The 14,185-nt window shown below is 42.9% G+C and overlaps 1 protein-coding gene across 2 annotated transcripts in view; it reads left to right on the top strand.

The window, feature by feature from the left end:
* CCNP (cyclin P) overlaps positions 1-12,771 on the top strand; it is a 255,077-nt gene extending 242,306 nt beyond the window's left edge. For both annotated transcript variants that reach the window (XM_086936710.1, XM_086936711.1), the window contains exon 10: positions 11,975-12,771. In XM_086936710.1, the coding sequence (XP_086792836.1) occupies positions 11,975-12,158 (184 nt within the window). In that variant the 3' untranslated portion in view covers positions 12,159-12,771. The remainder of the gene's footprint in view (positions 1-11,974) is intronic.
* Positions 12,772-14,185: the final 1,414 nt, after the last annotated feature.

Raw genomic sequence — 14,185 nt, 5'->3', positions numbered from 1 at the left:
ATGGGGATGGCACTACCACATGTGCTACTGCATCGTGAGTGAATGATGCAATCTTTTGGCACACCCTTGCTTCAAGAAGTGATAACCGGTTCTTGTCCTTTTGGCCTGTTTGACTACAATGCTTACAGCCTGTATACCGCATTTTTGAGTGTGCCCTGGATATATGCTTGGGTATGCAACCGGTCCAATCTACAGATATAGACCTGTTGATAGGTGCCTTCAAAACTTACTTGCACAGATGCCCTGTGCATTGCTGTTTCAAAATGCTTATTGTGGAGCCTTCCTGGGATGTTTCATCTCCTGGTGTTTTGGATCCTTGCTCATCTTCTGTGTATACACTACTGCCCGTCACACCTTCAGCGACTGCTGAGGGGGGTGGATTTGAACATGTTTGTTCAGTGACACTGGTGAGAGAGGTGCCAACTGAAACATTGTCTACAGTAGCTGGGAACAGCAGATTTTTTTTGTCTACTCCTCAGAACATTTAAAACAATATGGCAGTTTTGAGCAGTGCAATTTTTTAAATAAATTGTCTCGTTTTTACTCGATAAGTTGCTTTTCAATTGCCATTTTTTCCACCTTTTTCTATTGACTTGTAATACAAGTTGTCTTTATGCCTTTATTTTTAAAGAACACAATTTTTTTATGATTTTAGGGTTTAATATATGATTAAATCTATATATTTTTAATCGTATATTAAACCCTAAAATCATATATATTTTGGTTGGCAAGATGGCGGCCGCTTAGGTGAACGTTAGCACACTAGCAGGCAGCGGTCCAACCGGTATTTTGTGACCCGTTTTAGCGAAGGCGCCGTCTCGCTAAGTTTCTACTTACCCCCCCCACCGTCTGTATGCTGCTTCCCCGTAAGCTTCTCCGACCTGTGCACCTTGAAGCGGTCTCCTCCCTCGTGAGGTGGTGTGTTGGGAATTACCTGCGACGTCTGTTGTTCCAGATCGAGAGAGAGGATCCCAGTATGGCTAAAAAGAATGCGGTGGGCGGCGCTCCATCTAAGGCAGCTATGGCAGCTGCCGCTCGTAAAGCCAGGAGTGAGGCTCTGACAGCGGCCGCCGAGCAACAGGTCCATTGCGAGGGTGCTCCCGCCCTCTGTGAAAACTCTCCCGGGCAGAATCAAAGACTGCGGCTGCCGGACCCGTTGCGGAGAGGAAAAGGCAGGGCCCCGCGGGGGTTCTGCAAAGAACAGGCTGACGAGCCCCACGGTGGTGGAGCTAATGCAACGAGGAAAAGAGCTGGCTGGTAACGGGCACGAAGCGGAGGCAAACAAAGGAAACAATGAAACTACTGGAAACAATGTTGGAGATGGACCAGGTGCTAAGGTGGTGAGTCCAGGGAGTGCTAGGATGATATGTCAAAGTGCTCAGGAGGGAGCAAACCTGAAAAGTATGGAACAGGCTGCAGTGGATGGGGGGGAATAAGGGGTGTGTGGCACCCCAGGAGCAAAACGTTGTGAATGAGCTGGAACTGAGTAAGGCACCCTTGACTGCACCACCCGTGGGCTCTAGTAGCAAAGACAGTAATGGCAGTATTGGTAATAGTGGCAAGGAAGACAGGTCATGCAATATTTTAATTCCCAATCCCATCAGGACTTCGGAGATTCAAGTGGCTGGAAGAAATGATGATGGCCACAGAAGCCGATGCTGCTAATGCTGTAACCCTGGTGGAGGCTCATGATGCCCAGATTAAGGATATTCAATGGACGTTAGAAGAGTCGGAAAATAGACTCGGAAGAAACAACTTAAGAGCCCTGGGGGTCCATGAAGGTTTGGAGGGGGCCGATACCAGGAGCTATGCAGTTAATCTTTTCTCTGCAGCTTTCCCGGAACTATCCGAGTGGACCTGGGCTTCGGAGATCCAGAGAGCACATCGTATCCCCTTAAAACAGAGAACACCGGTGAAGAAGGGTGACAAACCACAGGCCATATTAGTATTTTTCGGAAATTTTCTTTTGCGACAGTCCATTTCGGATAAAGCGAGGCCGGATGCCAGTTGAACGAGCGGGCCCGATTTCTGCCGCATAACGGTAGAAAGACGCTGGAGGTTAAGGCAGCTGCTGAAACTGTTTCAGGATAAAAAAATTCAAGCACATCTGGTGAATCCTGCACAGCTAAAAATTATCAACCAGGGAACCACTCTGTATTTCTCCTCGGAAATTAAGGCAAAAGAGTATCTGGACTCCCTGGACAAGTAGCATGTTTAATTCGTAGGGATGTTCGGAGTGGCAATGGTGTTAAGGGGGTTTGGAGGGGGGAAGGGGGGGTAGTATTCTATATGCTGTTGGTTTTATGAATGTATAGTGTGGGGGGTGGATGTTAGGTGTAGAATGGGGGGAAGGGAGGCATTTAATTTTTCTTTTTCCCCAAAAATTAAAAAAAAATAAAATGGGGTGTATATCGAAAAAGCGGTGTCTCCCTTTTTCAGGGTTTGAGGGTCTAATTTTGATGTGGTTGTGTTTATAGGACCTATTGCCTTCTAGGACTGCGCACATCATATGCACAGACCTTGGTCTGGGCACTCCCAGAAGGGGGGGGGTAGGCAGAATTGACCTGGGGTTGGGTGGTGGTAAGGCGGGTCACAAGGGGGGAAGGGTGAGTAGGAGTGGGGTGGTGGTGGGTATTTTACGGAGTGAGTGGGGTGCAAGAGGGGGGTGAAAAAGGAAAAATTAAAATGTTTCTGGTGAAATGGTGTCAACGATTTGCAGTATGTAAGGTCAGTATTTGTGTGGTCCCTGTTTAGGGATTGGGCAGGAGTGTTAGGACAAAAGCACAATGAGGAAACTTAGGATATGTTCCGTGAATATAGGGGGGTTGAACGATTGGAACGAAAGGCAGAAATTAGGGCATTTTGCAGGTTTAAATTATTTGGATATTATATGTATTCAGGAAACGCATCTGCCCTGGTCCAAGAAACATTTGTTAAATGTTAAGGGGTTTGAGCTATTGGTGTGCTCCACGCAGATATCCTCTGTCAGGGCGGTTGGCATTTTGGCTAAAACTAACTTGGGTGGCTGTAAGCGCTTTTTAGCAGATTCCCTGGGTAGGTGGGCGATTGTGGAACTGAAAATAAGGATAACCTTGTGTAAAATTTACGGTTCCAACCAGGACGAACCTGATATTTTTGATAAGTTGGAAGTCGAGTTATTGAATTGCTCATATCCCCTGATAGTATGCGGAGATTTTAATATATCTGCAGATTTCACAAATAGCAAAAATAGCGTAAGATACGCTGGACAGAAACCCAAGGTTTTTAGAGCCTTGTCTGCTTTAATCAGCTCATATAATCTACTTGATGTGTGGGGGTATAAGAAACCATTGAACCCGGGCTTCACCTATTTCTCCTGCCCTGCTAAGAAATATACTAAGTTGGACTATTTCCTTATCATCGGAGGCAGGAAGGATAGGAATTATCAAAATGCCAAAGATGATCTCTGACGATAGTCCGCTGATCTTAGTTTATGAATGGGATAACGCTATTATTCCCCCCTATAGATGGACGTTCGAGAGGAGACTGTTAGTTGACCCTAAATTTGTTGACCATCTAAAGAGCTGTGCACAACATTACTTTGATATGTACAGGTATAGTGCCTCTCGTAATTGTTTATGGGACTCTTTTAAGGCAACGCTGAGAGGGGAGACAATTAGCTTCTCAGCTAGCCAGAGGAAAAAAGCTCGAGAGGAGCATGAGTCACTGCTGGCACAGCTAGTACTGGCGGAGGAACTTCATGTAAGAGATATTACAGTAGGGAAAAAAGCTAATGAGAGCTTAAGTAAGAACCTTGCCCTGAAAGCGGAAATCTATAAGTCTGTTGCCCAGAGAAGTGCGGATGATTATCACATACATAAGGGGAGAATGTACGAGACTGGGGAACAGGCTGGTAAGCTGTTAGATTTAAGGATCAGACCGGGCTTCAGCAGAAACATGATAGGGAAAATCCAGGTGGGCAGCCAGGGGTATACTGAGCCTGAAGACATTAAAAGTGTTTTCAAGGATTTTTAACAAAAGCTATACCAAGAGGAAGCTAGGGCGGACCTCTCTAGCTTAGCTTTTGAAGATTTTGGAAATGGTCTGGCTCCTCAGGAGAAAGCCGTATTAGATAAAGATTTGGAATTGGATGAAGTGGTGAATGCTTTACAGAATTCAGTGACTGGTAAGGCAACAGGGCCACATAACATCCCTTTCAAAATTTATAAGTGTTTACAGGCAGTGATAGCCCCCGTATTGTTAGATCTATTTAGCGGTATAATTTTTTCAGGGGAAATTCCAAACTCTTGGAAAGAGACAAATATAGTTGTCTTTTACAAGAAGGGCAAACCTAAGGAAGAGCCCGGGTCATACCGTCCAATATCCCTCATAAATTCTGAAACTAAAATGTACGCAAAGGTTTTGGCTAATAGGCTAAGAGGGGTCATAGGTGGTCTGGTCTCTCCGTGGCAGCATGGGTTTATCCCTGGCCGAGGAACAACGGACCATATAAGGTGGGCCATTACGTTGTTTGATGTGCAAGATGTCACTGGGGACAGGATCGCCATGATCCTTATGGACTCTGAAAAAGCTTTTGACCGCGTCACATGGCAGTATTTATGGGGGATATTGGAACGGAGGGGCTTTGGCCCTAAAATCATAAAGGCCATCAAGGCAATGTATGTGAATCCATGCACCAGAATTCAGCTAATGGGAGGCGGGTCAGACAAAATCTAGATCTCTCGGGGGACCCGCCAAAGGTGTCCATGTTCACCCATCTTATTTGCCCTATACATTGACCCTCTAGAAAGAAAGATATTGGTGTTTCAGGGCATTAAACCAGTGGTTTGCAATGGGTTCGAAACCAAGTTGTTGGCATATGCTGATGACTTGGCAATCACAACCACTGACCCGGATACTGCTATACCCCCTTTGAAGGCAATAACTTCAGAGTTTGGTTGCTGCTTGGGATATCTCCTTAATGAAAATAAAACCCAGATAATCTACTCGAATAATATTATAAAGAGGGATGGGAGATCTACTGACTCAGCAATTTATTTGGGTGTCCGAATCAGCCCTATAATGGAAGCTGTAATTAAAGAAAATTTTGAGCCACTGGTTGATTCAATGACAACGGAGTTAAATAGGATAGATTCCATGCACCTGTCCATAATAGGTAGAGTCAACGTGCTAAAAATGATTATGCTCCCGAAAATGTTATATATTTTTTGCTCGATCCCGCTCCTGGTCGGGGAAACTGTGTTAAAGTCTATTGAATCAGTTTTTATAAAATTCATATGGCAGTTTGGGAAAACAAGAAGATCTCTTACATACCTGTCTTTACCGCAAGAGAGAGGAGGATTGGGGGCTCCAAATATCCGGCGTGCTTTTTCAGTCAAATGGCGATACTTATGGATAGTGCCACGAATGCTTCGAACAATCTACTTGGAAACATGTATCCCCCATCTATATTTGAACTGCTGCTGGGGAAGGAAGCAGTGGGCCTTCTATTGCGTAAAACAGACCAACGATATAATAATAAAAAAAGATATCAGATATTGGATAGTGTTTGGAGGGTTTGGAAAGCGGTTCAGAAATCACTTGTAATTCCGAAGTATAACTATTATACCCCTCTTTGGAAGTCAAATCTTTTTCCTCATTTGAGTTATGATAGTTGGTGGCCATCTTGGGAATTTCAAGGAGTCAGAAGAATAGAGGATCTTTGGGATGGAGCTGCCCCGCTGAGTTTTGTAGATCTTCAGCGGAAATTTTGAATCGCGCCGAATCAAAGCTTTAAGTTCCTTCAAATTTTTCAAACCTTGGCAACTATCAGGCCCCAAATTACCCCAGGGGGAGAAATTTCTACTTTAGAGTATGTTTTGGATGGGGGTACCAGGATTGGCAGGATTTATGGGGATTTGGTCTCCACATTACAGGATGATATGGATAAGGTGGAGGCTTCATGGGCGCTGAAACTGGGTGATCCAGATGTGGATCTCGATAAAGCACTCCAGCTGGCAAATAACCTGTTCCGCTCCTCGAACCTCAGAGCCCAACATTATAAGACTTTATAAGACTTTATATAAGTTGTACATTACTCCATCCAAGCTTTTTGAGTGGGGGAAAAGGGACGATGATAACTGTACAAGGTGTTCCCAGGGGCCAGCACATTTGGTACATAGGTTTTATGATTGTTGCACACTGAATAAGATAGGTTCAGAGATGGAAACATTCTGGGAGGGGCTGCTAAGTGTGAAAATTAGCCTTTCCCCGGTCCTGATGATATTTGGAATAGATTCTAACTTAAGGCTGAAAAAGGAGGATGAGGTATTTGTATTCATTTGTGTTGCAGTCTTAAAAATTCTACTGGCTGCAGGTTGGAAGGACTCCTCGGCACCTTCATTCCAGATGTGGCTGTCTAGGCTATTAGGAATCCACAACATCGAAGCTTCTCTTTACTCCCGAAGGGGTAGAAAGATGAGGGAGATGGGGCTGAACATTTGGGCCACTCTTCAAAAATGGAGGGATGCTAGAGTGTAAACAGTTGTCTTTTTAATTATTTAAGAGGAATGAAACCCGTTTGTACTACTGTGTATTGATGAATTGATAGGTATTTATTACTAAGTAATATATATGTATGATCTATGCTGGTAATTTCTGTGTTTTGTACTGATTTTATGTATGCACCAGTTACTCAATATTGCAAAATGTTTATTAAGCTTTTTAGTCTTCTTATGTTCAAGGAGTGGGAGTTATGTGGTCACATTAGGCCCAGTAGCGAACACCACCATTGTATATGCTCATGTTTAAAGTATCTTTTCTTGAATATTGACACTTTCTTGAGACACAATATCTTGAGGGCCTGTATGGGATAATATTCTCTGAAATTACTTTGCTTGCATTTACACTTCTTCATACGCATATTATCAGTGCCTTGAACATTCTGTACGAGGGCTAGGTTCACTGCACATAATGTTCTTGTTTATTATTGTCCGTTCGGCACCAGCTCTGTAAGAATAAAATCCCTAATGGCAGCCTGACTGGGGCTTCAGCATGGCACCATGGGTGAAGTTTACTATTTAAATTGCATCACTCCTTTGTCTAGTTAGATTCCGGCATCTGCTCCTGCTCTCCTCTGCAGACTCAAGGCACAGGGAGCACAGCCAAGCTCTCCTGACCAGAGGCGTAGCTAGACCTTCTGGCGCCTGGGGCTATCCCTCAGATTTCCGCCCCTGGCCGATAGTGGGAGGGGGATGGGGAGGGGAGAAGGCTGCAGAAAAAAGGACGTATTTGCTCCGGAGCCCCCAATGAAGTCAACCATGTAGCTTGGCTTTGTTGCGCCAAAAACCTCAAGCTTGTTATTGATATATAGAAGTTCATTTCACACAAGGCCTAGTGACAGAGAAATCGCACACTGCTTTTGTGTTCTGACATTCTTGGCATGCTTTACATCATAACGTTATACATACTACATTATTCTATCCCATTATCATGTATTTTTAACCTTATTCCTCATCACCACATTCAGTACCTTCCAGCCTGGGTTGTGACCCCCTAGCTATGTGCGTGCCTGTCCATTTCTGGTGCTTTCGAGCCGTTTTAAGATCTTCTTATAGTTACTCGTTGTTCAAATGGGTGTAATTCATAATATTTATATGTTTCCCTCCTCTTCATTGCTTGATTTTGCTCACGTGGAAGTGTCACTCATAGTTGTTAGAGTCTGGCCCTAACGCTACATCCTCTCACTGGGACACCATGTTCGGGTCTCTGCTCTTTATGCAACAACTTATTGAATGTAGTGAGTCGCAGTTGTGATTCACTTCAATTGAGCCTACTGGACTACAGTACAAAATGGCAATGATTTCTAAAAGGAAAGCTTAGGACTGGAACAAGATGTTTCTGGTGGCACGGGCTCCTCTGATAAACCACAGACCTCTCAGGTTCTCTATTTCCAAGCTTGAGTAGCTCATCCCATCCATATGTCTTCATTGCACTCAGGGGTTTCCAGTCCTGTTCATCCCATCATAAGCCCAACACTACAAGTTCCAGAATGCAAAGGAAAAAAAATGCACTGAGTGAGCCCCTCACGCTTGGATCTGGAAAACTCAGAGCAAAACCTAAATCTTCAACAGTGCAAGTAATCGTTTTCCAGCAGCTACCCTGCCAACCCCCTCACATACATACTACTCTGACAGGCATTATGGATCAAGACAGTTAAAGAGAAGAAGACATTAAATCAATGTTTTAAGTGACCTCGAAGAAGGCTAAACTGCCTGCGATTGGCACGCTGTTTGCAATTGAAATACAAAAAATATTAGTTCGAACAAAACATCGGTTTTAAATATAAAAAGAGGCCCAATGACTTCCTCTTGTCCAACTCCACATATCCCCCACTATTCTTTTTCAGTCTAAATAATATTCTAACATGTCCACACTCAAATTACTTTCAATTTCATTACACCAAATCAACTAATAGTGTTTAAGTTCCAGAGTAGCATGCTACTCACCGAAAAGCGCTTTGACGCCTCTTCAGGGGAAGTAAGTGCTATATAAATGCAATTACAATACAATTCTTGCCATTAAGCAAATTGAGACATGTGCGCAGGCCACCTGTATCAAAGAGTGCCAGTGGGTCCCACCTGCAACCACTGGCTCAAATTAAGCCCTGGAGATAGGCACCACTTGTGGATACTAGGGAGCGTGGCTGTTAGAGCAGTGTCTCCTCTCTACTCTCCAGCCTGTAGTCTGCTTTATCAATAAACATCGAATGTATTTGGAAGTTGAGTGGGCGAATCAACCCAGTACACCAAAAAGCGCACTATAACCTTGTGTCCTTTCCGAGAAAGCTGCTAAATAATTTTTGGAATCACTCACTGTTTCATGCGATGTTCCCCATACCTTCTGAATCGTGAGGTCAAGTCTTTTTCTGACAATAGTTCCTCTCCCATTACCGTTTCTCCCGAGTTTAACCTAGAACAGGTTATTTAAAAAAAATCTAATCTTTTTGCATGAAATCGTGGCTAACCCTCATTTCCTTCGGAACCTGCATACTGCACATATCAGCATGTGCCTGAATACTTGTAACGTACTGACTGAGAAAACAAATGGTGGTCACCCTAAATCACCCACATTGATAGAAGGTTGTTAGTTGCACAGTTTCTTCAGATCTGGACAAGGAATGTTCTTTTAATGTTGTAAGTTATTTACATTTCTCGATCTCTCTTTCACATTTTCACTCTTCCTCTCTTCTTTTCCCTCTCTTTATCACTTCAACAAGGGAATGCATTCAACATTTGCAACTTGTTTTAACAAAATTCCACTACACCTAAAACGTTTGCGCAATTTTAACTTCGCAACACATGACTCATTTGAGTTTTCTGGAACTCAGTGCAGGAATACTTGGTATTCCAGTCATTGCAAATTTCACCGATATTATTAAAATCTGGCCCAGCCAGTGGCGCAACAAAGGCCCAGTAACCCCAACAAACGCAACTGTTTTTTAATAAAACCGGCTGCAAGACATTTGGGACATGTTCATTACCACCACAAAGCGTTTATTATATTGTAAATGAACTCACTCAGTGTCAACCGTGCCTCGTAGCTTTATTACCCGTTCCGCCATCTGCTGCTGTGACCTCCCTGACATCATGAAGCAGGCCTCGAGGTGTTCAGCAGGAACAAAACATGCACTGGCTCCAATGTGTTTCAAACACGCTTTTGAAGACTTTATTCCGGTTCTTTACTACAAGTTCAGCAAGCCGCTGCTCTGCACTCTCCAGACTCGAGAGCGCATGGTGGTGGCGCAAGGCACTGCAGCGGCAGGGGGGGCTGGTCAAAAATGATTCCCAGAGCCATCATTGGTAGCGCTTTTGCGCGCTACCACTGATGGCTCTGGGACCCAAATATGCGGCAGCCCCCGACTGCGCAGCCCTGATGGCCCATGGCAGCGGCCTTTATAATTTATTTGGGGACACTGTCAGTGTTTGCAAATAAATTATAAAGGCCGCTGCCATGGACCATCAGTGACACGCGCCGCCCCGGAAATAGAGCCGCCTGGGGCGGACCGCCCCTGCCCCCCCCTAGCTACGCCAGTGCCCCTGACCAATACCAACGCTGCAAAGCAGCATTGTGATTAAGCACCCAGGCCCCCCTGACCAATCACAATGCTGTAATGCAGCGTTGTGATCGGTCTCAGTGTCCTGGTTCGACTCTCAGCCAGGGAATGGGGGCATGGGCATGTTCTCAACAAAGGCTGTAATGCAGCCTGCATGGAGAACAGGGAAAGTGCGCATGGGTGTGTTTGGCGGCCCGAGAGAGCTGGCTAAAAAGTAATCTGCACTTAGGAGTAGGCAAACCACTCCTCCCCTGCCCTGCTGTGAGAGCAGAGCAGCCCTGCCCACCCTCCTTCCCGCAAAGCAGCACGGAAACATAAAATGATAATTAAGTTATTATTAGGGGTGGGTGTTGTACTCCGCTCCGTCCACAGAGTGTGCGTAGTGTTGCCTACTTCGCGATTCGCAAAGTAGTCGTAGTAGGCAATACTACGCACACGCCATGGAGGAGCGAAGTTGCCTGCCACCCGCCTCCCTCCTGCCCTCTTCTAAATGCCCTCATGCGGATTTGTTAGGAAGAAGTCGGCAACGTACCAGGAAGAGGGAGCCCTGGGACGCGGCATCGCTGGGAAGTAGTTTTCTAGTTTTAAAAAAGTTTTTAAAATTATATTAAGGGCATTTAGAATAGGGCGGGAGGGAGGCAGGCGGCGCGTAGTGGGGCTACGCGAAGTGTATGGCGTGCGTAGATTCCCCCCTACTTCGTGGTGCTTTGCGTAGCCCCACTACGCCCAGGGTTAGTTATTATCATTTTGTTTTCTGTACTTTGCACTGCTTAAAAGCAGTGGGGCGACATTCCTCTGCCATAGCGGAGGAGCCGCCCCTGCAAGACGAGAGGATGTGCATGTATTGAAAACAGGAGCAGATGTTTTTGGAGCCATATTGATCAGAATCTTATATACTAGTAAAAAATGAATAACGGGTATGTTTTTCACCTTGTGCCTCATAATGACAACTCAAGCTTTCGTCTCTTCTATTTAAGGTCACTCAAATCCGTGGTGAAAAACATCCCAGTTTTTCACTACTTCCCATCTCTAATTCTATATTTCTGCCTTCCTTTTGTAGCGAAGTGAACTACAGCAATGAAACAAACGTGCAATATGTTGCTCATACATACAAAGTGCACTGAAGCATCCACACTCGTGGTGCTTTACAAAACCATAAATGCATTTAGTTGCATTATTAAGAATTAAATCCTATAGTAATCCGTACTAAAATCCAAATGCGCCATTCTTAAAATGGATTATACCCAAATGAGTCAACTGGCAACCCAGAGAACATTGCGCATGAAGATGAGACATAGCTATCATTAGTGCAGCAGGTGCAGTGGCACAGGGTTATGAAACGGTAATTGTATTCCAGTTACATATGGCTTTTTAATATCGTCTATGGGAGGCAAGCGGGTCAGTTTTCAATGTATGCATTACGGTTTCAGGCGTCCTTTCTGAGCCACAATGAACGCACTTAACAGATTTGGAAAGGGGTTGACTATGTCTAAGCCCCCTTAAAATGTATTTATGTTGGTATTACATCAGAGAAATGTTGTGCTATTTCCGATTGCTGAGGTTTACGTAAGGGTTGTTCTCCTCCTGTTTAGGCACTTTTCCAGTTATTTTCACCAGCAGGATACCAGTTCAAGCAGAACATGTCTTACGCGAGGTGTGAACCTTAAATGTGCGTCCGCCCCAACTTATGTGCTGCTCAAATGAGTTTCCTGCCAGTATCTCACATGATCTTTGTATGTGAGATATTGACGCAGACCTTCAAAATGTATTTTGAAAATTACGTATAAATTTCACACAAATTGTACACTGGCGAAACCAATTATTTTTCTTCGCACAGTATGCACAACCTCACTCACCCTGTCAACCTTGCTTTTTCTTCAGCGACACCGAACTCTTGCACGTCGAACACCTGATGGCCCATGCAGCTCTGCGTGCCAGCACCTCTGAAACAAAGGCCACATACCTGAAATATTCAAATTCTTCAAGGTCAAGCGTGAGCTCTGGCCCAGCCACTGTGGGTGCACAGTACCTCAGCAGTCTAGTGAATTGTACCCCATTTTCTTAAAACCAAATGCAATTGAACTTCTGCCCAAACTGACACTTGGGAAGACTCTTCCAGATGGACACACAGAAAGCTTAGTTTGCTGACGAGAAAAAAAGACATTAATAAGAGCAAAACGTGTCCATTCTCTGATTCCTGGTGTAATTTAAACTCTTGTTCCCGGAAACGAGCGCGGAATTATTTTTAAATGATAAAAAAAAGTAACATATGTACATAGGAGAAATTGAAAAGAGCAAATGACTATACAATCTCTGCATCTTGATGTCATTGAACCAGGCTTGGAAGATCATACCTGATAGGTTTTTTTAAAAAAAAAAAGTGAAACTTACAATGTCTTATCTTTGTTTCCGTTTGGTTTTTTCAATGTTCTGTTTTTATTTATTTTTTCATTGTGTGCAATTCTTGAAAATTGACTATAGGAATCTAGCACTTAAGAATGTTAACTATGGTTTCGAAAATGTGTTGTAAAATGTAGTAAATAGTGTATTATATGTAAATATGTATAGTGTAAAGAATATTAAACTGCATATTGTTTTGCACTTATTTCCTCTGACCAAACGGGCCAATTTTATATTATATGGTGCACTTACAAAAAAATAAAGACTTATTCGTTTACATTTTTGTGTATTCGTCCGTTTGACTAAGCTCATGTCAGATGTCCAGTGATAAAATATTAAGTAACAACATATTCTAACATTTGTCGAATTTTACAGTCCACAACTTTAACAGTTATAACATCTTTTAAAGCATTTTATTATGTTATTTCATTGTTCTGAACTCTTTTTATTATTCAATTTTTTACCGAATAGAGCAGACGAAGGATGAAATCCTTTTCTTCAGCCTGTCATTTGATATAACATTATCACACAACTATTGATATAGTATTAAATGTGACTAGTTTCAATATTAAGTTACATTTAAAATATATGGTATTGCTGGTAGGTCTGAACGTATGGAAACATTAACATGGAGGGTTTGTTATGAAAACAATAGCGACTACAGCTCCTCTTGTAAAGGGTTAATTGTCCCTCAGAGACCTATTGTATGCAACCAATTACTGCTGAAGCCACTAGATTAACTTTCAAAAAAATATTTAGACCTTGATGAACCACTCAACTATTTGTAAGTCCAAACTCTCTACATATAATTAACTAGACATTTGGCATAAGTTCGCCTTCAGCATACATTCATGTTGTGCATACAAATCTTAACACCTTTGCCAAAACAACTAAAGCTTTATCATGTAGGACAGTTACTATAATTAATCCAAGTAAGGACTTTCAAATTCATTTTTTTAATGCACATCTGGTATGGCTGGTATGAGGTACACTCCTCCATAGTATGAAGACATGTTAAATTGAGCTTCATTTTCATATAGGTCAAAGCTATATCAATAACAAAATATGAGGCTGGCAGGAGTGATTCATTTGTGTCAACTGATTAGGTGGTTCTACTCTCATATTGTTTCGGGCATCCATATGAATCCAATTATGATTATTAGTGTTCCACAGAATTTGCTTTGCTGGGTCTTTGTTTCTGTAATGACTCATGGTCTGTTGAAATGTGCATGCAAAAAAAACTCAGTTGCACACAGTTTTTTCAGTTTGTAAAGTTTCTTAACATTTTAGATATTCTCTTTACAAAAGGTACCCGAAGATGAGGATACTTTCTACTTTGAGAAGAACAGATATTTGTATGCACTATGGTATGGCTGTTGCTAGAAAGGTAGAATAATAGTAAAGCAAGAATGTGTTCCCCGTTTGCTTTCATTACCCTCAAATACTCTCTAGTTTAAGCTTTAGATTTGTCTCAGTTGATCTTTCAATAAATATGTTGATCTATCCTCCTTGGTCGATGAAAGGGAAACAAAAACAAAACCATCCAACTTGGTCATTTACAGTTTGTTAAATATGTATTATTGAGATATTTCATACTTTTCTGGCAATTCATCTAGAAACAAGAAAGGGTCCCCTATTCAAGGTGTTTAAATGCTTTCTGTTACTTCCAAGTAGTTCAAGGCTTCTTTAATA

The sequence above is a fragment of the Lissotriton vulgaris genome, chromosome 9, assembly GCF_964263255.1.
Source record: "Lissotriton vulgaris chromosome 9, aLisVul1.2, whole genome shotgun sequence".
Lineage (NCBI taxonomy): Eukaryota > Metazoa > Chordata > Amphibia > Caudata > Salamandridae > Lissotriton > Lissotriton vulgaris.
The sequence above is the reverse complement of the archived record's forward strand: the minus strand, read 5'-3'. Positions and strand labels throughout refer to the sequence as shown.